The 21,260-nt window shown below is 44.6% G+C and overlaps 1 protein-coding gene across 1 annotated transcript in view; it reads left to right on the plus strand.

Moving 5' to 3' along the window:
- Nucleotides 1-21,260, plus strand: part of LOC121549481 (cyclic nucleotide-gated cation channel beta-3-like) — a 39,663-nt gene that overhangs the window by 13,856 nt on the left and 4,547 nt on the right. Inside the window, exons 4-13 of the mRNA XM_041861278.2 lie at nt 7,605-7,765; nt 7,988-8,290; nt 8,539-8,747; nt 9,155-9,205; nt 9,360-9,446; nt 9,747-9,811; nt 10,043-10,165; nt 10,969-11,110; nt 15,807-15,966; nt 16,392-16,489. Coding sequence (XP_041717212.2) covers nt 7,605-7,765; nt 7,988-8,290; nt 8,539-8,747; nt 9,155-9,205; nt 9,360-9,446; nt 9,747-9,811; nt 10,043-10,165; nt 10,969-11,110; nt 15,807-15,966; nt 16,392-16,489 — 1,399 coding nt within the window. The remainder of the gene's footprint in view (nt 1-7,604; nt 7,766-7,987; nt 8,291-8,538; nt 8,748-9,154; nt 9,206-9,359; nt 9,447-9,746; nt 9,812-10,042; nt 10,166-10,968; nt 11,111-15,806; nt 15,967-16,391; nt 16,490-21,260) is intronic.

A 21,260-nucleotide genomic window follows, 5' to 3' on the forward strand; every position in this document is an offset into this window, starting at 1 on the left:
TTCTCGCCACGCCACTTGGTAGGAGTGACTGGTCAGGTAGGACGCAATCCAAGAGTGAGCCGCGCCGGAGATGCCCAGCTCAGAGAGGGTGGAGAGGAGGATCTGATGGTTCACAGTATCAAAGGCAGCAGACAGGTCTAGAAGGACAAGAGCAGAGGAGAGAGAGTTAGCTTTAGCAGTGCGGAGAGCCTCCGTGACACAGAGAAGAGCAGTCTCAGTTGAATGACCAGTCTTGAAACCTGACTGGTTTGGATCAAGAAGGTCATTCTGAGAGAGATAGCAAGAGAGTTGGCTAAAGACGGCACGCTCAATAGTTTTGGAGAGAAAAGAAAGAAGGGATACTGGTCTGTAGTTGTTGATATCAGAGGGATTGAGTGTTGGTTTTTTGAGAAGGGGTGCAACTCTCGCTCTCTTGAAGACGGAAGGGACATAGCCAGCGGTCAAGGATGAGTTGATCAGCGAGGTGAGGTAAGGGAGAAGGTCACCGGAGATGGTCTGGAGAAGAGAGGAGGGGATAGGGTCAAGCGGTCATGATTGTGATGTCGCCAGATTGACTTTAGTGATAACCAAAACAGGTATCTTTTGGTTATCACTATGGCAACAGCCTCCAGGAACAATAAAAAAACACATGATCTACATCATACAGTTAATTAAATGAGAAAAGGGAATAAAACAGCAATTTGTTTAGTATAACTTCAGCCAGCTAACTAAGATTGAGGGGACCACCATATTTTAGCTAGCTAACATTAGCATTGCTAGCTATTTTTGATGAACTGACTTTGTAAGTAACAGTAATGGCAACATTGCCATCTCTCTAAAGTAAATTTGACGACAGCAAAATATGGCAAAGTTGTTTCCCACTAATTATTTGCCTACTTTAGCAATATCATCGTATTTCCATACCACGCTAAGTTAGTGTAATTTAGACGAAACAGTCACATTAGCCTCCGAGGTGCAACCCATGTCTAGGGCACAAATAAATATTGGATGCAGCTAACGTTATGGTGTTACTAGCTAACTCCTGTCTGACTACAACAGTGTACTAAGGGTGCGTTCGTAGCTAAATTCACTCTGGTGATCTACTCTCTGAGTGTGACAGAGCGCAGAATAACTGATGAATTTACGAACGCTAAACACCGGCTAAACACCGGTTGAATATGGCCGGTGTCAGTAAACGTCGGCAAAAAAACGTAATTAAATTGTTGCCAGCGTCAGTCACCAACGCTCTGGTTAACATGAAAATACCCTAACCAGCTATGCTATTGAATAAAATGTTCAGAGTGAGATTATCTCATTTGTGTCTGGAAGTAGCTAGCAAGCTAGCCAACGTTAGCCAGTTAGCTTGGGTGCTTGACTGCCGTTGTGAGGTCAGAACGCTTGGATCAACCCTACTCCTCGGCCAGAGCGTCCAGTGTGCGCTCTGAATTTACGAACAGACAATCTGACAACTCTCTGAATTTACGAGCGCACTCTGGCACTCCAGATTGAATTTACGAACACACCCTAAATAGCAGCAACAAACTCAAACCAACCCAGGGCCATAGCAACATGTCACAGTTGGTTGCATAGTGTAATGGCGTCACCGGCCTGAATCTAATCCAATCTGGAGCCAGTCAGTCTACATCTGTAAAGCATAGAATTAGCTTCCAAACGACATTACGTTATTTCTCTAGCTACTTGGCTGTCTATTAGATCACCCTGACACAGGCCGTCCCAGTCAACACCACCTAATAAGATTGCCTGCTGCAATTGTTTGAGAGATGTCCAGTTTGCAGCCGAACATGCATCATAGAGAAGACCAGCAAGTGGGCCCCTGATCAGCATCCTGCAGACATGCCCTCACTGTGAGCATTCTTATGAATGGAACAGTCAGCCACATGTTGGCAAGTATCAGGCCAGCAACCTTCACCTGTCAGTGGCAACAGCATTCACAGGCTCATCATTTGGACAAATACAGAACGTAACCCACTTAATTACTTTGATACATTTGATAACCCAATTGTGAAACATAATTTATGTAAACTAACATTATTTGTTGCTTATTTTCTACTTCTTAGATGCATATAATGTCGAAGGCATAACCTAGCCTGGTGGAACCAACCTGATCACTGTGTTCACCATTCTATTTCACTTCACATTTTATGATATCTGAAGTGAAATAGAAAGGTGAATGCAGCGATGAGGTTGGTTCCAGGTTAATCATAAACACAATTAATAATGTAATCAGTCCAAAAGTTATGGGCGGCATTAGAAAGTTGGCTGTCAGAAGTATTAAAATGTAAATTTACTTTTAATCCGTTTGTCTGCATAGTTCAAGACATAGCATATGAGGTTGCAGTGAGATACCCGATGAGTTGGACGATACTTTTCTCGTCAATCATCTTGAAAAATAAGTATACTTGAAAACTGGAAATCAACAAATCATTATTAACGCAATGGAAAGTGCGTGGGCTACGGAGAAAAACAAAATGGTGCAGTTTGAGGCCATGTGGCGTAAAGTGATGCGTGTGCTAGAGATGGGGGTGTGTGCTAGTGTGTCTGGGCAGGTGTGATGTAGTTGTTTGTATGATGTTGTCGTTTGTATGTGTATGTTTTCTGCTGTTTATAAAAGGTCAAATAAAATCTTACCACAAAAAAAAGATAATGTAATCAGTGCTCTGTGTCTGTGTCTCTTTTGGTATTTGTTTCATTAGTCCATTGTTGATATAGTCCCAAAATGATATAGTCCCACGTTTTCAAGATATATAACTTTCAAAATACAGAAATACAGCTGGTATGATGCATTTTGCATCATATCTTGAATTTTCCTTTAAGTCAACCTCACACAAATGTGTATGTGTAATACCTTGTGTTGCTTTAGTCTATGACGTTGAATTGTATTTCCTCAGGGTTGTGATAACCAGATGTTGGTAGACATGTTGCTGAGGCTTAAGTCTATTATAAACTCAGCAAAAAAAGAAACGTCCCTTTTTCAGGACCCTGTCTTTCAAAGATAATTAGTAAAAATCCAAATAACTTCACAGATCTTCATTGTAAAGGGTTTAAACACTGTTTCCCATGCTTGTTCAATGAACCATAAACAATTAATGAACATGCACCTGTGGAACGGTCGCTAAGACACTAACAGCTTACAGACGGTAGGCAATTAAGGTCACAGTTATGAAAACTTAGGACACTAAAGAGGCTTTTCTACTGACTCTGAAAAACACCAAAAGAAAGATGCCCAGGGTCCCTGCTCATCTGCGTGAACGTGCCTTAGGCATGCTGCAAGGAGGCATGAGTACTGCAGATGTGGCCAGGGAAATAATTTGCAATGTCCGTACTGTGAGACGCCTAAGAGCACTACAGGGAGACAGGACGGACAGCTGATCGTCCTCGCAGTGGCAGACCACGTGTGACAACACCTGCACAGGATCGGTACATCCGAACATCACCATCACACCTGCGGGTACAGGAGGGCAACAACAACTGCCCGAGTTACACCAGGAACGCACAATCCCTCCATCAGTGCTCAGACTGTCCGCAATAGGCTGAGAGAGGCTGGACTGAGGGCTTGTAGGCCTGTTGTAAGGCAGGTCCTCACCAGACATCACCGGCAACAACGTCGCCTATGGGCACAAACCCACCGTCGCTGGACCAGACAGGACTGGCAAAAAGTGCTCTTCACTGACGAGTCGCAGTTTTGTCTCACCAGGGGTGATGGTCGGATTCGCATTTATCGTCGAAGGAATGAGTGTTGCACCGAGGCCTGTACTCTGGAGTGGGATCGATTTGGAGGTGGAGGGTCCGTCATGGTCTGGGGCGGTGTGTCACAGCATCATCGGACTGAGCTTGTTGTCATTGCAGGAAATCTCAACGCTGTGCGTTACAGGGAAGACATCCTCCTCCCTCATGTGGTACCCTTCCTGCAGGATCATCCTGGCAGGACCTGTTGGATCGGAGGGTGAGGGCTAGGGCCATTGCCCCCAGAAATATCCGGGAACTTGCAGGTGCCTTGGTGGAAGAGTGAGGTAATATCTCACAGCAAGAACTGGCAAATCTGGTGCAGTCCATGAGGAGGAGATGCACTGCAGTACTTAATGCAGCTGGTGGCCACACCAGAAACTGACTGTTACTTTTATTTTGACCCCCCTCTTTGTTCAGGGACACATTGTTCCATTTTTGTTAGTCACATGTCTGTGGAACTTGTTCAGTTTATGTCTCAGTGGTTTACACATGTTAAGTTTGCTGAAAATAAACGCAGTTGACAGTGAGATGACGTTTCTTTTTTTGCTGAGTTTATATCTACCTGGGGACTTTGTGGTGCAGAAGGTGTGTGTGTGTGAGACCGACCAATATCTTTGAGGGGCCCGGAGCTGCTCTACACTTCTATGCCCATCAATGAGGCTCTGGCAAAGACCTCACCTCCAGCCTCACCTCTTGCCTGCTCACCAACGGTCATCAATGGGGAGAACAAAATTAGGTAGGTTTAGTGTGACTTGTTCAAACTTCAACATAGTATATGCTTGTGTGTCAGATATCACCTATCCCTAACTGCCATTGGTAATAAAACAGTGACCGTGTGTATGTGTTCACAGATGCATGAGATGCAGAGAGACTTGGCACTCAACACATCCATAATGAGGTCATTACTAATAACACAGTACAGCACAAACGTCCAGTAATAGCAACACCCTTTTCATTCCATGTATTACTGATGAACTCTGCCTCAACTCTGCCTATTAGTACAGATGGACTGGAGATGCTTTTGCAAGACGGCAGCCTCAGTTGTTTAATGGGGAGACCATAATTGGGTAGGTGTTATCTGACCTGTTCATACTTTAATATAGTACGTGTTTGTTGTGTCAGATATTAACTATCCTAACTGCCATTGGTAATAGAACAGTGACTGTGTGTATATGTTCACAGAAACATGTATGGAGACAGCACATGGAGACTTGCAAGATGATGGGATGAAGTCCAGACCGACAGACAGGCTTGATACTGATGTCTCTGAATGGAAAGAGACCTGGCACTCGGCATTAAAATGTTACTAGACATAACTTTTACTTGTCTTGACTTTTTTAAATTATTGAATTGAATGGTATCACCAACATGGGGAGGGAGAAACCCTGTGTATTCTGCATCAGGATCAGGGAACTTCTGTTGTATACATAAAATGCCGACAGGCACAGTATCTGTATCGGCTGGGAATTACAATAAAATATGAAAGGTGCACATTGTTATATTAGCAGAACACTGATTCTACGGTATTATGTAAAGGGTTCTTATTTACCTGGACCTGGTACTTTATTTGAATGTTATCAAAACACCTACAGTGTCTTCAGAAAGTATTCACACCCCTTGACTTTTTCCACGTTGTGTTACAGCCTGAATTTAAAATCGATTCAATTGCGATGTGGCACTGATCTACACACAATACCCCATAATGTCAAAGTGGAATTATGTTTTTAGAAATGTGTATAAATTAAAAATTAAAAGCTGAAATGTCTTGAGTCAATGAGTATTCAACCCCTTTGTTATGGCATGCCTAAATAAGTCCAGGAGTAAGAATGTGCTTAACAAGTCACATAATAAGTAGCATGGACTCACTCTGTGTACAATAATAGTGTTTAACATGATTTTTAAATGACTACCCCATCCCTGTACCCAACACATACAATTATCTGTAAGGTCCATCAGTCGAGCAGTGCATTTCAAGCACATATTCAACCACAAAGACCAGGGAGGTTTTGCAGTGGTTCATAAAGAAGGGCACCTATTGGTAGCTGGGTAAAAATATCCCTTTGAGCATGATGCAGTTATTAATTACACTTTGGATGGTGTATCAATACACCCAGTACAGGCGCCCTTCCTAACTCAGTTAGCAGAGAGGAAGGAAACCGCTCAGGGATTTCACCATGAGGCCAATGGTGATTTTAAAACAGTTACAAAGTTTAATGGCTGTGATAGGAGATAACTGAGGATGGATCAACAACATTGTAGTTACTCCACAATACTAACATAAATTACAGAGTGAAAAGAAGGAAGCCTGTACAGAATAACAAATATTCCAACATGCATCCTGTTAACAATAAGGCACTTAAGTAATACTGCAAAAAATTTGACAAAGAAATGAACTTTTTGTCCTGAATACAATGTGTTATGTTTGAGGTAAATCCAACACAACACATCACTGAGTACCACTCTTCACATTTTCAAGCATGGTGTTGACTGCATCATGTTATGGGTATGCTTGTCATCAGCAAGGACTAGGGAGTTTTTTGGGGGGATAAAAATAAATGGAATAGAGCTAAGCACAGGCAAAATCCTAGAGGAAAACTTGGTTCAGTCTGCTTTGCAACAGTCACTGGAAGACAATTTCAGCTTTCAGCAGGACAATTACCTTAAACACAAGGCCAAATATACACTGGAGTTGCTTACCAAGTTGACATTGAATGTTCCTGAGCAGCCTAGTTACAGTTTTGACTTAAATCGGCTTGAAAATCTATGGCAAGACTTGAAAATGGCTGTCTAGCAATTTTTTAAAGAATAATGGCCAAATATTGTACCATCCAGGTGTGCAAAGCTCTTAAAGACTTACCAAGAAAGACTCACAGCTGTAATCGCTGCCAAAGGTGATTCTAACATGTATTGACTCCGGGGGTTGAATACTTATCTAATCAAGATATATTAGTGTTTTATTTTCCATTAATACATTTTTTTTAATGTTAGAATTTTTCTTCAACTTTGACATTGCAGAGTATTTTTGTAAATCGTTGACAATAAATTACTATTAAATCAATTTTAATCCCACTTTGTAACACAACAACATGTGGAAAAGGTCAAGGGGTGTGAATACTTTCTGAAGGCACTGTAGTTTAGAATGTCTACATAAATTCAACAATTGCATTGTTCTCACATTACTCTGTAGGCTACTGACCTTTTCAAAGTTTACTCCGACATCTCACCATACATCTGCCTGTAGTTATTGAACTCAACCTGCAGGAGGTTTGTTTGTTGTGATTGAGTGGCGGGAGACAGCCGCGGGCAAGTTTCTGACAGATATGTGTCTTGGTGGCAAGGACACACCCAGGAAACACCCACATCAAACCACACCCCAAGCCAATTCACGATAGGCACAGATAGAACGTTAGGCTTCTGTCATGGCAGTCAGCATTTCTTGAGGAGCAAGCCAAAAAAACGAGGCCAAATCAGCGGGTGTGGTTCCATTTTAAAGCAAGGGTGTAATGTGGTGTTTATTCCAGCAGAGGGTTCACTTTATTCGTCCATAGTGTTGGACCAACATGTTCAGTTGAAATTGAGCAAAACTGAGGTATTGTCTGAGGTTCCAGATCTATTTGTGCTCTTGCCAACTCCATTGCTGCCATTTTCAAGCCAAACAGTTGCGTGACATTGATTGAAGGAGTTGGCATGAGTTGGCACAAAAGACTGCCACTCAGAAAAAAAAACTTGAGACAGTGTTTTTCTTTCTCTCCAGAGTACAGTTGACACAGTTAACTTTCTGAAAGAGCTGTATTTTGTAATAATTCTGCAATAAAGGGAATGTAATGGGGGTCTTATTCTGTAATGCAGTAATGGTGAAATTTTATTTTCCTTTCCAGAGAAGAAGTTCCCCCTCCTCCACCACCTCCTATAGTGGTAAATATGTACTCTGATGATCACCTCCGGGTCATAGTGAAGAGGATGAGAGAGAGAACAGAAATATACAGAGAGAAGCTCATAGACCCACACGCATCCTCACCTGAATTCAGCCCTCCAGTCAGTAAGTATCCACACTCAAGGTAGTCATAAGGGATAAGGGATTCAAATACACAGAGGACACAGAGGATACACATATTTAGTTTGTTCTTTATTTAGTTTTAGCTTTAGCACCGTTTTGTGTAAAATATCTATCTGACTCCTTAGCTATATTTGTTGACTATGGGTTATCATAGGATGTAACTTTATAATGTTTTGTTTTAATTCTTTATTTATTCTACTCAAGCTCCCATTTATCAAAAAAAGGATTATGAAATATTAATTAAAGAGAGGATAATACAAGAAGAGCAAGATAGGATAAAGAAAGAAGAGGAAGACTTAAAAAAGAAAGAGGTGGCAGAGAAGAAAAAGCAGGAGATGGCGGAAAAGAAAGTGGCCGAGCAAAAAGCGAAAGATGAAGCAAAAGCATTGGAGCCTGTGGTCAAAACAACTTTTGGCCAGGACGTCGCCGCCTTTCTTGACAGGAGGCTGAAACCTATTGAGGATGCGATGGACTCAGTGCTGCCCTCCACCATAGATCCATTCACAGGTATGTACTGTATACCAACTCTGCTGCTGCTCTGGTAAACTGCTAAGCAACATTTGCTGAAATTGCTTTGTAAATAATTGACCATGCAATACAGTGTTAATGTAGTAATAGAAAAGATTTTGGATACGGGCCTTGCAGCCTTGCATCGTAGCTTTTACATTGATTCATTATCTCTCTCTCTTTCTATCTCCCTCTCTTGCTCTCTCTCTCTCCCCCCATTCTTTCTCCCGTTCCTCCTCCCTCTGTAGATCGTGCGTACATCGTGTGGCTCACTCTGGTGACTCTGGCCTTCAACTACAACACCTGGTTCATGACGGCTCGTGTGTGTTTCCCCTACCACACCCCGGAGTGGATCCCTTACTGGATAGCTATGGACCTTGTGGCTGATTTCATCTATCTCATTGATTCTATCTTCTTCCAGGCCCGCAAGCAGTTCGTCAAAGGAGGGGACGTCATTGTAAGTCACTCAGCTCTCCCTCTCTCTCCAGAGGAAGTAGGACTACTACTGTCCTTAAACTATGAGGGCATTTTGTGAGTGTTACACTTATGAACAATTATATATGAAAAATAAATGGCCAAGATGACATTTCCAGCTCAATTTAAGCATACCTGCATTGCATACATTTTGCAGCAGGGTATACATGTATCAGTCTTTCCCACAGTCCAATTAAATAGCATAATGATATGTTAATAAGGTGTTTAGAAAGACCAGGTAGACTGCCCCACACAGGTAGACCTTTTCAGTCTTCCAGTATTCAGAATGAGACTTGTGTGCAGTGGACTGGCAGTAGTTGTGTAAACAGGTATTCTGCATAAACATTGCCAAGGTAGATGTGATTTCATCTTTAATGTTCTGCCTTTCAGAAAGACAGGATTATAACCAAAGCGTACTACAGAAGCTCTGAGAGATTTAAGGTACTTCAAAGATGTAGCTGTTTGTTATATAAACTGTAAATACTTTTTCATGGCTTAAACACAAACATCTAACATTGATATATTTGATTTTTTTTGTCTTCAAGGCAGGGGCTTCAGTTACCACCTACTGTAACTTATGTATCTCTTTCCTCAGATGGACATGATAGCAATGGCACCCATAGACTTGCTATGCTTCCAATTCGGATACAAATCCATCTTCAGATTCAATCGAATGATAAAGGTAAAGCATTTTCTGTTATGGTCACATGCAAACTCACATTATAATGAAAAAAGCATGCTCTGACTCAACTGTTAACACTGATGTATTCTACTTTTTTATGTTTGCTACTTCTTTTTTTTTTATTCGACAATTTAACTATTTAAAATTCATACAAATGTTAAACCCGGCAACAAATACATATACTAAAACCTGTCGAGGATAAACACAATAACGTAAAAATACTTTCATTGTGGTCCTCTTTTGTATGCTACTTTTTGATGTATGCTACTTTTGGGGTGTTGATTTTGAGTTCTTCTTTAGGTGGACACATTCTTTGAGTTCAGTGATCGGCTGGAGAGCCTCATGTCCAAGGCCTACATTTGGAGGTATGTCACTAACTTTACAACTTAAGCATGCCTAAGTTTTGCCTAGAATCAATCCTTTGTACTGTACCAACTCCAAATATGATGAAATCCGACATGACTGTCAGCAGTGAGCTGATGACCCTTCAATCAATCAAACAACCAATCAATTGATCAAATACAGTAAATTGCTATAGTCCTTTTTACAGCAACATTTATCTTAAAGTGCTATACCCTTGCTTGCTGTGTTACCAGAGTGATCCGCACCATTGGCTACCTGCTGTTCATGCTCCACCTCAACGCCTGTGCCTACTACGTGGCCTCAGCCTACCAGGGCATCGGCAAGACCAGATGGGTCTACACTGGCAAAGGCAACGCGTATGTACATTACACCAACTCCATCTCCCCATGTCAGTGCACACCTATGCAGAGCTCAAATTATTGTTCAATTTGATTTACTGCATGACTGTATCTACTGTATAGCATTAGTAATTTGCAACATTAGGTATTTGTCATATACTTTTGCACTATATATCCATGTCAATATTGCAAGCAAGTTCTAAAGCTATACACATTAGTAGAATGAGACCATGCATGATACTTGTAGTTGATTATCTATATACATAATTTGGACATACTTTGGACTTTATGTATACTTTTTTTCTCTATTTGGATTGCCTTGTGTATTTTTTTGTAGTTACCTGAGCAGTTTCTTCTATGCGGAGAAATCCCTGCTGATGATCGCAGAGTTGCCTTTTCCCGACACCTTATTCGGCCAGTTGTTTCAGATGGCCAACTATTTTTTCGGCGCCTTCTTTTTGTCCATCTTTCTTGGCCAGGTAGTCTTCTTAGTGTGCTTGATTTTTGTCAAATGTGTGTATTTTATTTTATGTTTACCAAGAGTTTTGGTGTTTGACAATTTCCTTTTTTCTGCAATCCTTGATTTTTTTGGTGCAGTTTTTCTCTTCAAATATGACCCCCCAAAAATATAAAGATTCCCCAAAAATTTTTTTAACACTATTCCCATCTCCTGTCATAACCTTAGATCCAGTGCCAGGGTGGTCAAAAATAGACAACCAAATGACCTAGCTACTTCGGAGCAGAGAGACTAGCACCCGTCTTTAACGCCCAACCCCTCTCCACACACAGATACCTGCCTAATACCCCACTCTTCTCTACAGGTACTTGCGTTGTTACTATTACGCAGTTCGCAGTCTGATCAACATCGGTGGTCTTCCCGAGCCCCACACAGTCTTTGAGATTACCTTTCAGTTGTCAAACTTTTTTGTGGGTGTCTTCGTGTTCTCCAGTTTGATTGGACAGGTAACAGGAAGAGACATAGTCAGATAGATCTCCCATTGGATCTCCCATCTAGGATCTAGATCTCCTATTGAATTAATCAAAGTCCCCCATTCCACCTGATTCATCTGGAAACCCTAACCTTCTAGGTTTTTAGTATAGCAGTGTTTCTTACACCACAACCTAGTTTCTGTCTTTGTCATAGCCATAGACGTCGTTTTGAATAACTGGGGGCGGTTCTCTTTCAATTATTTGTTTTGATATCTCACATGTGGAATTTACCTGAGTCTCAAAAGCAGGTTTTTCAGCTCTCGTCTTCTGTTTTGGGTGACTTTACCGAAAGGAAAGTTATGCTTCGGGTAAGAATTTGCTTTTACACTTTTTCTTCCCTTTGTCTCCTGTGGTAGCTAGTGTCACACGACAAGCTACTGAGACATGGCTAGCTTAGCTGTAAGGCTTAGCTAACCTGTCTAGCTCACCGCAAATCTAGCTATCTTACCGACTAGCTTTTTTTAGGTCGAAAGACAGGCTTTTGTTCGTCGTGAGTCCAACAAAGATCTAGCTTCCTCTGGCTAACATTGTGCTGACTAGCTAGGCTACTAGCCCATGAGGCGAATGCTAGCTATGTTCACATTGTTAAAGGATTAGCTTTCTCCGGCTAGTACTGTGCTAACTAGCTAGGCTATTATCCCACGTGGCGAACGCTAGTTTAGTTTCACTTTATTCTCGGATTAGCTGTTTTTTGGCACCATGGAGCCTGCTAGCCCAAGGGGTACCGAGCAAGGCCCAGGCCCCTGCACCAGCACATCTACAGTGGGGAAAAAAAGTATTTAGTCAGCCCCCAATTGTGCAAGTTCTCCCACTTAAAAAGATGAGAGAGGCCTGTAATTTTCATCATAGGTACACATCAACTATGACAGACAAAATGAGAAAAATAAATCCAGAAAATCACATTGTAGGATTTTTTATGAATTTATTTGCAAATTATGGTGGAAAATAAGTATTTGGTCAATAACAAAAGTTTCTCAATACTTTGTTATATACCCTTTGTTGGCAATGACACAGGTCAAACGTTTTCTGTAAGTCTTCACAAGGTTTTCACACACTGTTGCTGGTATTTTGGCCCATTCCTCCATGCAGATCTCCTCTAGAGCAGTGATGTTTTGGGGCTGTCGCTGGGCAACACGGACTTTCAACTCCCTCCAAAGATTTTCTATGGGGTTGAGATCTGGAGACTGGCTAGGCCACTCCAGGACCTTGAAATGCTTCTTACGAAGCCACTCCTTCGTTACCCGGGCTGTGTTTGGGATCATTGTCATGCTGAAAGACCCAGCCACGTTTCATCTTCAATGCCCTTGCTGATGGAAGGAGGTTTTCACTCAAAATCTCACGATACATGGCCCCATTCATTCTTTCCTTTACACGGATCAGTCGTCCTGGTCCCATTGCAGAAAAACATCCCCAAACTGATAACAAGTTCAAACAGGTGCCATTAATACAGGTAACGAGTGGAGGACAGAGGAGCCTCTTAAAGAAGAAGTTACAGGTCTGTGAGAGCCAGAAATCTTGCTTGTTTGTAGGTGACCAAATACTTATTTTCAACCATAATTTGCAAATAAATTCATTAAAAATCCAACAATGTGATTTTCTGGATTTTTTTCTCTCAATTTGTCTGTCATAGTTGACGTGTACCTATGATGAAAATTACAGGCCTCTCTCATCTTTTTAAGTGGGAGAACTTGCACAATTGGTGGCTGACTAAATACTTTTTTTCCCCACTGTATGTCCATGCGGTGCAACGTGTGTTGTCTCCCTGGGTCCCGAACCCGTGGGGGTGGCAGCGCAGAGAGGGACTGGTACGATGGGAGGAAACTCCCCTCTCACATCGTCCCAGGCAAGCAACTCCTTCCAGCCATCCCAGCTTGTGTGGCGGAAGCCGACAAGGTTCAAACCTGACTTTTTGCCAACATGAATGTCAAGAACATGGCAAGCCACCGGTGGTCGAACCCTCAGTGGTCAACCACCTCAACCCCAGTGCCTCGTCACTGAAAGGCACTTCCATCCATGGTAAGATGGACCGCTTTTCCATATTTATCTGCCAAAAAGTCTATGTGTTCATTGAACGTTTTTCCTTACTGCTGGCCTACCAAGCCGATTTGATGCTGGAGATGCATGATCTCTTAGCTATTGGCAAGTCTAGCCCAGACTTTGGGATGAGATCTGTGTCATCACAGACCTCAACCTCAGAGCCTCCAGAGGCACCATTCAAGGTTGTGGCTGTACCATAAGCTTTGCAGTGGTGTAGGAGAGAGCCTTGTGGCTCAACTTGTCCAGCCTGTTGGACAAAGAAAAAGCAGATTTCCTTGACACTCCTGTCAAGCCGAAGGAACTTTTTGCGCCGGTTGTCGCTGCCATGCCATCCCGTAGACCCGGGAACTGTGGCTACCCGGCTACCCTCCACGAGCCAAGGCTTCGCGGCAGGGAGAGGGCAATTAGCTGGCACCAGGGCCTTCCGTGCAAATCCCCCAGAAATGAAGCAGATTCGGGCCCCTGAACAGGGGCTGACAGTGGGGAAAACGGTCCTTCGCTGCAGCCGCATCGAGGTCCCGCACAGCTGATTATTTCCCAACAGCACCACTGGTGAGCGAGAATCTACTGAACTGTGGGCTACTCACCACAAGAGCAGGGAACTGGCACGCATGCGCATTCCAGCCCTGGGTCTGGTCCATGGTGACAAAGGGGTACAGACTGCAGTTTGCTCTGAGACCACCCGTTTTCAACTGCATTTTGGAATCAGGGGCGATTGGCGATCGGCATGCATACTAGAGCAGGAAATCTCTCTAATAAGCAAAGGTTCTATCAGGGCAATACCAGCGGCAGAGAGCCACCTCGGCTTCTACTCCGGGTACTTCCTGGTTCCCAAAAATAGGGGGAGGGGTATGCCCCATTCTTGACCTACTGGTCCTCAACAGCTATCTGAAAACGTTCACATTCCCATATGTTTACATTCAACGTGCTGTCTCGGTTCATATCAGTCGACCTGTAGGACGCTTATTTTCACATAAGCATCCAGCCAGCACACAGGAGGTTTCTAAGGTTTGCTTTTCAAGGCACAGCCTTCAAATCCATCGCTGTCCCATTCGGGCTAGCTCTAGCTCCATAAACATTCAGCAAATGTGTAGAGGCAGCTCAGTCAGAGTAAGGGAAGAAGGCTCATCCCTCATCTTGGTAGCCCCTCGATGGCCAGGCAAGCTTTGGGTAGTGGAGATCATTCTCCTGCTGTACGACGAGCCCTGGCATTCCCGTTATGCAGGGATTTTCTTTATGCCTAAGGTAAGCGACAATTACAATTGTCTTGCCTTGGAGCTTGTGGCTTTCCACCCTTCCACCCTTCACTTCTACGAAAGAAAAGCGTCTCTATCATGTGTGTCCAGTACGTGCGTTGCGTGTATACTTGATAGAACAAGAGCTTTGCACAAAAGCGACCAACTCTTTGTGTCCTGGGCACCTCCTTGCAAGGGGAGGCCCCTCTCTTGTCAACAGTTATCACATTGGATTGTGGAAGCTATTATATTGGCCTATAATAGCAAGGGGTTACAGCCTTTGTGGGAGCCTGAGGGCTCACTCCACCAGAGGTATGTTTACCTCTTGGGGACTGTTCAAGGCCATCTCTTTACAGGAGATTTGTGATGCGGCTTGTTGGGCATCCTCTCATACTTTTATGAGGTTTTACCAGCTAGATATCACTTCTTTGGCGCATATTGTCCTCAGTGTCGGGGCCTCTGAGGGTTGATACGTTGAGACTACCTGGCTTCGGAGAGCATGCTTGCGATACGGGAGTTGGCCATATCCCACATGTGAGATATTGAAACGGATAATTGAAATAGAACGCAAGGTTACTTTTGTAACTCTGGTTCTCTGATATTATGAGTGCGATATCTCACTGCATTCCTCGCTCGCAAGAGTGTGAGGAAGTTCGGCATGCTCGAGAATGACTAGAGGGCGGGCGAGTGGCTCCTTATCGTGAGGGGAGGGGCTCACCTAATTTGCCACTCGACCCCTGTCTCCGACAAACGTGTGCAATTGGTTCTTTGAGCTTCTGAGATTCAGGTCAATCCCATATGTGAGATATCTCACTCATAATATCAGAGAACCGGGGTTACGAAAGTAACTTTGAGTTTCCTGGACACAGCTTAAGCCTAGTCCTGGACTAAAAAGCAATCTCACTGGAGAATCGCTGTTGAAAGTGCAGTTTAGTCCAGTATTAGACTTAATCTGTTTAAGTGAACCAAAGAGGATGTTTGATGATAGCCTTATTTCGCTGGCCCATAGCCACCTATGTCTCAGGACTCTGATCTATCCAGACTGATATAGATATAGTAGATTGTTTACCTGTAGAAATGCAGGTAAGTAGTCAGGTTGTGGGTTGGTAATGAATCAAAGACGATTTTAGCCTACTGACCAGCCTCACTGACCTGTATTTAGCTTGGAATTCCTGTTACATGTTTATTTGATTTATTGTAAATGTCACTTATTACATTTGTTAAAAGTTGGTGCATGTGTGTGTGTGCGCAGGAGTGGGGGTGTGTAAAAAATTGTTTGTGTAATTTAGCTGTACAACCAACTTGTAACAAATGTTCCCCTCTCGGACCAATAAAGTTAGAAGTTGAACTTGAGCTTGACCTCAGTTGACCTATGTGTCTAATATGATCCGTTCCAGATGAGAGATGTCATTGGGGCAGCCACCGCAGGCCAGACCTACTTTCGTTCCTCCATGGACAACACTGTGTATTATATGGTGTCAAATCACATCCCCAAACTGTGTCAGAACAGGATACGCACCTGGTACAACTACACCTGGGACGCCCAGGGCATGCTGGGTAAGGAAACTCTCAGGCTGCGTCCCAAGTGGCACTGTATTGCATATTTGAGACGCAACCTCAATATTTTCTTTCAAGCATTAAAGGTAGACTCTGCAAAATGACGTTGCCAGGAGCAGCGCCTGAGATAGTGAGATGAGCGAGATGCAACACTTTGCTCTCACACAGTCACACACAGTATCTGTGCATGTGCACTGTGTACAGCGTGGTAGCCACGGGACTAAAACAGTGGAGAAGTTGAGCCTTGCGCTTCAACACTCTTAGTTGTTTCAGAAATGGACCCACTATGCTGTTTACTTTCTGCATCTACGTCACATCGCTGAGTCTACCTTTAACAGAGGCTCAGGTCTATGTGAATAAGAGTTATGTTAGATAAGACATCAGTAATTACCTGTGTATTTATGGTTCTTCTTGCCTGCCTTTAGATGAGTCTGAGCTGCTGGAGCAGATGCCTCTGGTCATGAGGACAGCCATTGCTGTTGACGTCAACCTGACTACCTTCCAGAAAATTGATCTATTTAAGGTACACACGAAAGCATGCACGCATGCACACTAGTGGTGCATGAGTCAGCTGTTTGTTCAACCACACCTGCCCGCAATTGCTAATAACCCATCCGCAACCGCCTGACTAAATGTGATGAAATGAAAATCTGAGGCCCTAACCCGCCAATATAGAAAATGCGCTATAGGCTACAGTCAGATAATTTTTTGACAGGGGGTGCAGGATTTTCTGGTCCTGATTTAGATATGTTTCTACTTATAATTTAGAATATTTTTGGTAGGCTATTTGTTAGTCAACTTGTCTATAATTAGATACATGTAGCTTATTTTTTGACATTATATGTTGCCCTAGAAGATAGGCTTGGATTGGGATAGGCTTAAAACTTTCTATCGCTGGATTCGAACGTGCAACCTTTGGATTCAGAGGCAGATGCTTATGCCCATCTGCTATCTCCAATGCCCTAGTAAAACTGAAACCTACTTGAATGTAACAGCGCTCACTGTTGCCCCTAGGGGATGGTATCCACGTAATCTCCCGACATGGATGGACGTCGAATACTGACTTGAATCACTGGTGACCTGGCTGATTTGATGTCCCCATCTTTTATATATATATTTTATCTCGTGATATCCAATTGGTAGTTACAGTCTTGTCCCATCGCTGCAACTACTGTACGGACTGTCTTAGGTCAGTTAGGATCACCACTTTATTTTATGAATGTGAAATGTCAGAATAATAGTAGAGAGAATGATTTATTTAAGCTTTTCTTTCTTTCATCACATTCCCAGTGGGTCTGAAGTTTACATACACGCAAATAGTATTTGGTAGCATTGCCTTTAAATTGTTTAACTTGGGTCAAACGTTTCAGGTAGCCTTCCACAAGTTTCCCACAATAAGTTGGGTGAATTTTGGCCCATTCCTCCTGACAGAGCTGGTGTGATTGAGTCAGGTTTGTAGGCCTCCTTGCTCGCACACGCATTTTCAGTTCTGCCCACACATGTTCTATAGGATTGAGGTCAGGGCTTTGTGATGGCCACTCCAATAACTTGACTTTGTTGTCCTTAAGCCATTTTGCCACAACTTTGGAAGTATGCTTGGGGTCATTGTTCATTTGGAAGACCCATTTGCGACCAAACTTTCACTTCCTGACTGATGTCTTGAGATGTTTCTTCAATATATCCACATAATTTTCCCCCTCATGATGCAATCTATTTTGTGAAGTGCACTAGTCCCTCCTGCAGCAAAGCACCCCCACAGCATGATGCTGCCACCCCCGTACTTCACTGTTGGGATGGTGTTCTTCGGCTTGCAAGCGCTCCCCCTTTTTCCTCCAAACATAACGATGGTCATTATGGCCAAACAGTTCTATTTTTGTTTCATCAGACCAGAGGACATGTCTCCAAAAAGTACGATCATTGTCCCCATGTGCAGTTGCAAACCGTAGTCTGGCTTTTTTATAGTGGTTTTGGAGCAGTGGCTTCTTCCTTGCTGAGCGGCCTTTCAGGTTATGTCGATATAGGACTCGTTTTACTGTGGATATAAATACTTTGGTACCTGTTTCCTCCAGCATCTTCACAAGGTCCTTTGCTGTTGTTCTGGGATTGATTTGCACTTTTCGCACCAGGGTACGTTCATCTCTAGGAGACAGAATGTGTCTCCTTCCTGAGCAGTATGACGGCTGTGTGGTCCCATGATGTTTATACTTTTGTACTATTGTTTGTACAGATGAACGTGGTAGACCAGACTTGTGGAGGTCTACAATTTTTTTTCTGAGGTCTTGGCTGATTTCTTTTGATTTTCCCATGATGTCAAGCAAAGAGGCACTGAGTTTGAAGGTAGGTGTCACACCCTGGCTCTGGGACTCTATATGTTGAGCCAAGGTGTGTTTATTCTAGGTATTGTATTTCTGTGTTGGCCAGAGTGGTTCCCAATCAGAGGCAACGAGTGTCAGCTGTTGCTGGTTGTCTCTGATTGGGAGCCATATTTATAGAGGCTGTTTTCCCACATTAGTTGTGGGATCTTGTTCCAGTTGGTTTGTTCCTTTTGGTCTGTACCGTAGGACTGCACGTATCGTTTGTTGTTTTGTTCGAGTGTTTACTCTCTTTAAATAAATATGTTTGCCTGCAACGCTGCGCCTTGGTCCACTCTCTCTGACGATCGTGACAGAAGATCCCACCATACCAGGACCAAGCAGCGTGTCCAGGAGCAGGCGGCCTGGACATGGGAGGAAGCGCCGGGAAAGGAGCTGGAGAGGTTGGCGATGGCCCATGTGGGCAAATCGTGGTCCTGGGAGGACATGCTTGGGGGCAAAGGGCCATGGGCTAAGATTAAGGCCCTGGCGAGAGAGGAGCAACGGCGTCAACAGTGTCGTCGTCGGACGGACGAGAGGCAACCCCAGAAATTTTTTAGGGGGGGGCACACGGCATGGGCGACTGGGCAGCAGGAGGCTGCCACAGGGCGAAATGGGAGACGAGGAGAGAAGGCCACCGGGTTACGGGAGCCATTGGTGAGAGGAGGGAAGGAAGTTGTAGAGGCACGGCGAGAGGTACTGAGGTGTATTGCCAGTCCGGTCCGGCCCGTTCCTGATCCCCGTTTAAGGCCAGTGGTGTGTGTTCCCAGTACGGTCCGGCCTGTTCCTGTTCCTCGCACCAAGCCTACAGTTCGCGTCGCCAGCCCGGGCCGGCCTGTTCCTGCTCCTCGCACCAAGCCTACGGTGCACGTCGCCAGCCCAGCCCGGCCTGTTCCTGCCCCTCGCACCAAGCCTACGGTGCGTGTCGCCAGCCCGGCCCGGCCTGTTCCTGCCACTCACACCAAGCCTACGGTGCGCGTCGCCAGCCCGGCCCGGCCTGTTCCTGCCACTCGCACCAAGCCTACGGTGCGCGTCGCCAGCCCGGCCCGGCCTGTTCCTGCCACTCGCACCAAGCCAGGGGTGCGAGTCGCCAGCCCGGCCCGGCCTGTTCCTGCCACTCGCACCAAGCCTACGGTGCGCGTCGCCAGCCCGGCCCGGCCTGTTCCTGCCACTCGCACCAAGCCAGGGGTGCGAGTCGTCAGCCTGGTAAGGCCCGTTCCTGCTCCACGCACCAAGCCAGGGGTGCGAGTCGTCAGCCCGGTACGGCCCGTTCCTGCTCCACGCACCAAGCCAGGGGTGCGCATCGTCAGCCCGGTCTGGCCCGTTCCTGCTCCACGCACCAAGCCAGGGGTGCGCATCGTCAGCCCGGTCCGGCCCGTTCCTGCTCCACGCACCAAGCCAGGGGTGCGCATCGTCAGCCCGTTCCGGCCCGTTCCTGCTCCACGCACCAAGCCAGGGGTGCGCATCGTCAGCCCGGTCCGGCCCGTTCCTGCCCCACGCACCAAGCCAGGGGTGCGCGTCGTCAGCCCGGTCCGGCCCGTTGCTGCTCCACGCACCAAGCCAGGGGTGCGCATTGTCAGCCCGGTCCGGCCCGTTCCTGCTCCACGCACCAATCCAGGGGTTCGCGTCGTCAGTCCGGCACAACCCGTGCCTGGGTCACCGGTGCCTGGTCAGGTACCGGTCAGCTGCTCCACACTGGAGCTTAAGCAATCCGCTCCTACGATGTCCAGTCTAGCTCCAGCCAGCGGGGCCAGACCGGATCAGGGGCGCTACGGGGGGATTATTGGAGGGTGGTGAGCAAGCCCGGAGCCGGAACCGCCTCCGAGGAGGAATGCCCACCCAGCCCTCCCCTGGTTTGTTTATGTTTAGGCGCGGTCGCAGTCCGCGCCTTTAGGGGGGGGTACTGTCACACCCTGGCTCTGGGACTCTATATGTTGAGCCAGGGTGTGTTTATTCTAGGTATTGTATTTCTGTGTTGGCCAGAGTGGTTCCCAATCAGAGGCAACGAGTGTCAGCTGTTGCTGGTTGTCTCTGATTGGGAGCCATATTTATAGAGGCTGTTTTCCCACATTAGTTGTGGGATCTTGTTCCAGTTGGTTTGTTCCTTTTGGTCTGTACCGTAGGACTGCACGTATCGTTTGTTGTTTTGTTCGAGTGTTTACTCTCTTTAAATAAATATGTTTGCCTGCAACGCTGCGCCTTGGTCCACTCTCTCTGACGATCGTGACAGTAGGCCTTGAAATACATCCACATGTACACCTCCAATTGACTGAAATGATGTCAATTAGCCTATCAGAAGCTTCTAAAGCCATGACATCATTTTCTGGATTTTTCCAAGCTCTTTAAAGGCACAGTCAACTTAGTGTATGTAAACTTCTGACCCACTGGAATTGTGATACAGTGAATTGTAAGTGAAATAATCTGTCTGTAAACAATTGTTGGAAAAATTACTTGTGTCATGCACAAAGTAGATGTCCTTACCGACTTGCCAAAACGATAGTTTGTTAACAAGACATTTGTGGAGTGGTTGAAAAACGTGTTTTAATGACTCCAACCTAAGTGTATGTAAACTTCAGACTTCAACTGTACATATACAGTTCCCTCCACTATTATTGGCACCCCTGTTTAAGATGATGTCGAGGACTTCCAAAAATTATCTTTTTTTTTAAACAACATAGAACCCAAATGCAAAAAAAGAGAAAAATCCAATCTTTTATTTAAGTACATTACTTTGGTGGTAAAAAAAAAAATCACACATTTAGAAAAAAAAAAACTTGAAATCATGAGTTCCACAATTATTGGCACCCCTAACAATTCCGCTGAAAATTTTAATTGATTTTTTTTAAAATATATTTTTCTGTAGTTGCTAAAGTTGGTCAGGGTATCTAGGAACTTTTAATTAGTAATTAATGACTTCCTGTTTCCCTGGGGTATAAATATGAC

The sequence above is a fragment of the Coregonus clupeaformis genome, chromosome 34 (genome assembly GCF_020615455.1).
Source record: "Coregonus clupeaformis isolate EN_2021a chromosome 34, ASM2061545v1, whole genome shotgun sequence".
Lineage (NCBI taxonomy): Eukaryota > Metazoa > Chordata > Actinopteri > Salmoniformes > Salmonidae > Coregonus > Coregonus clupeaformis.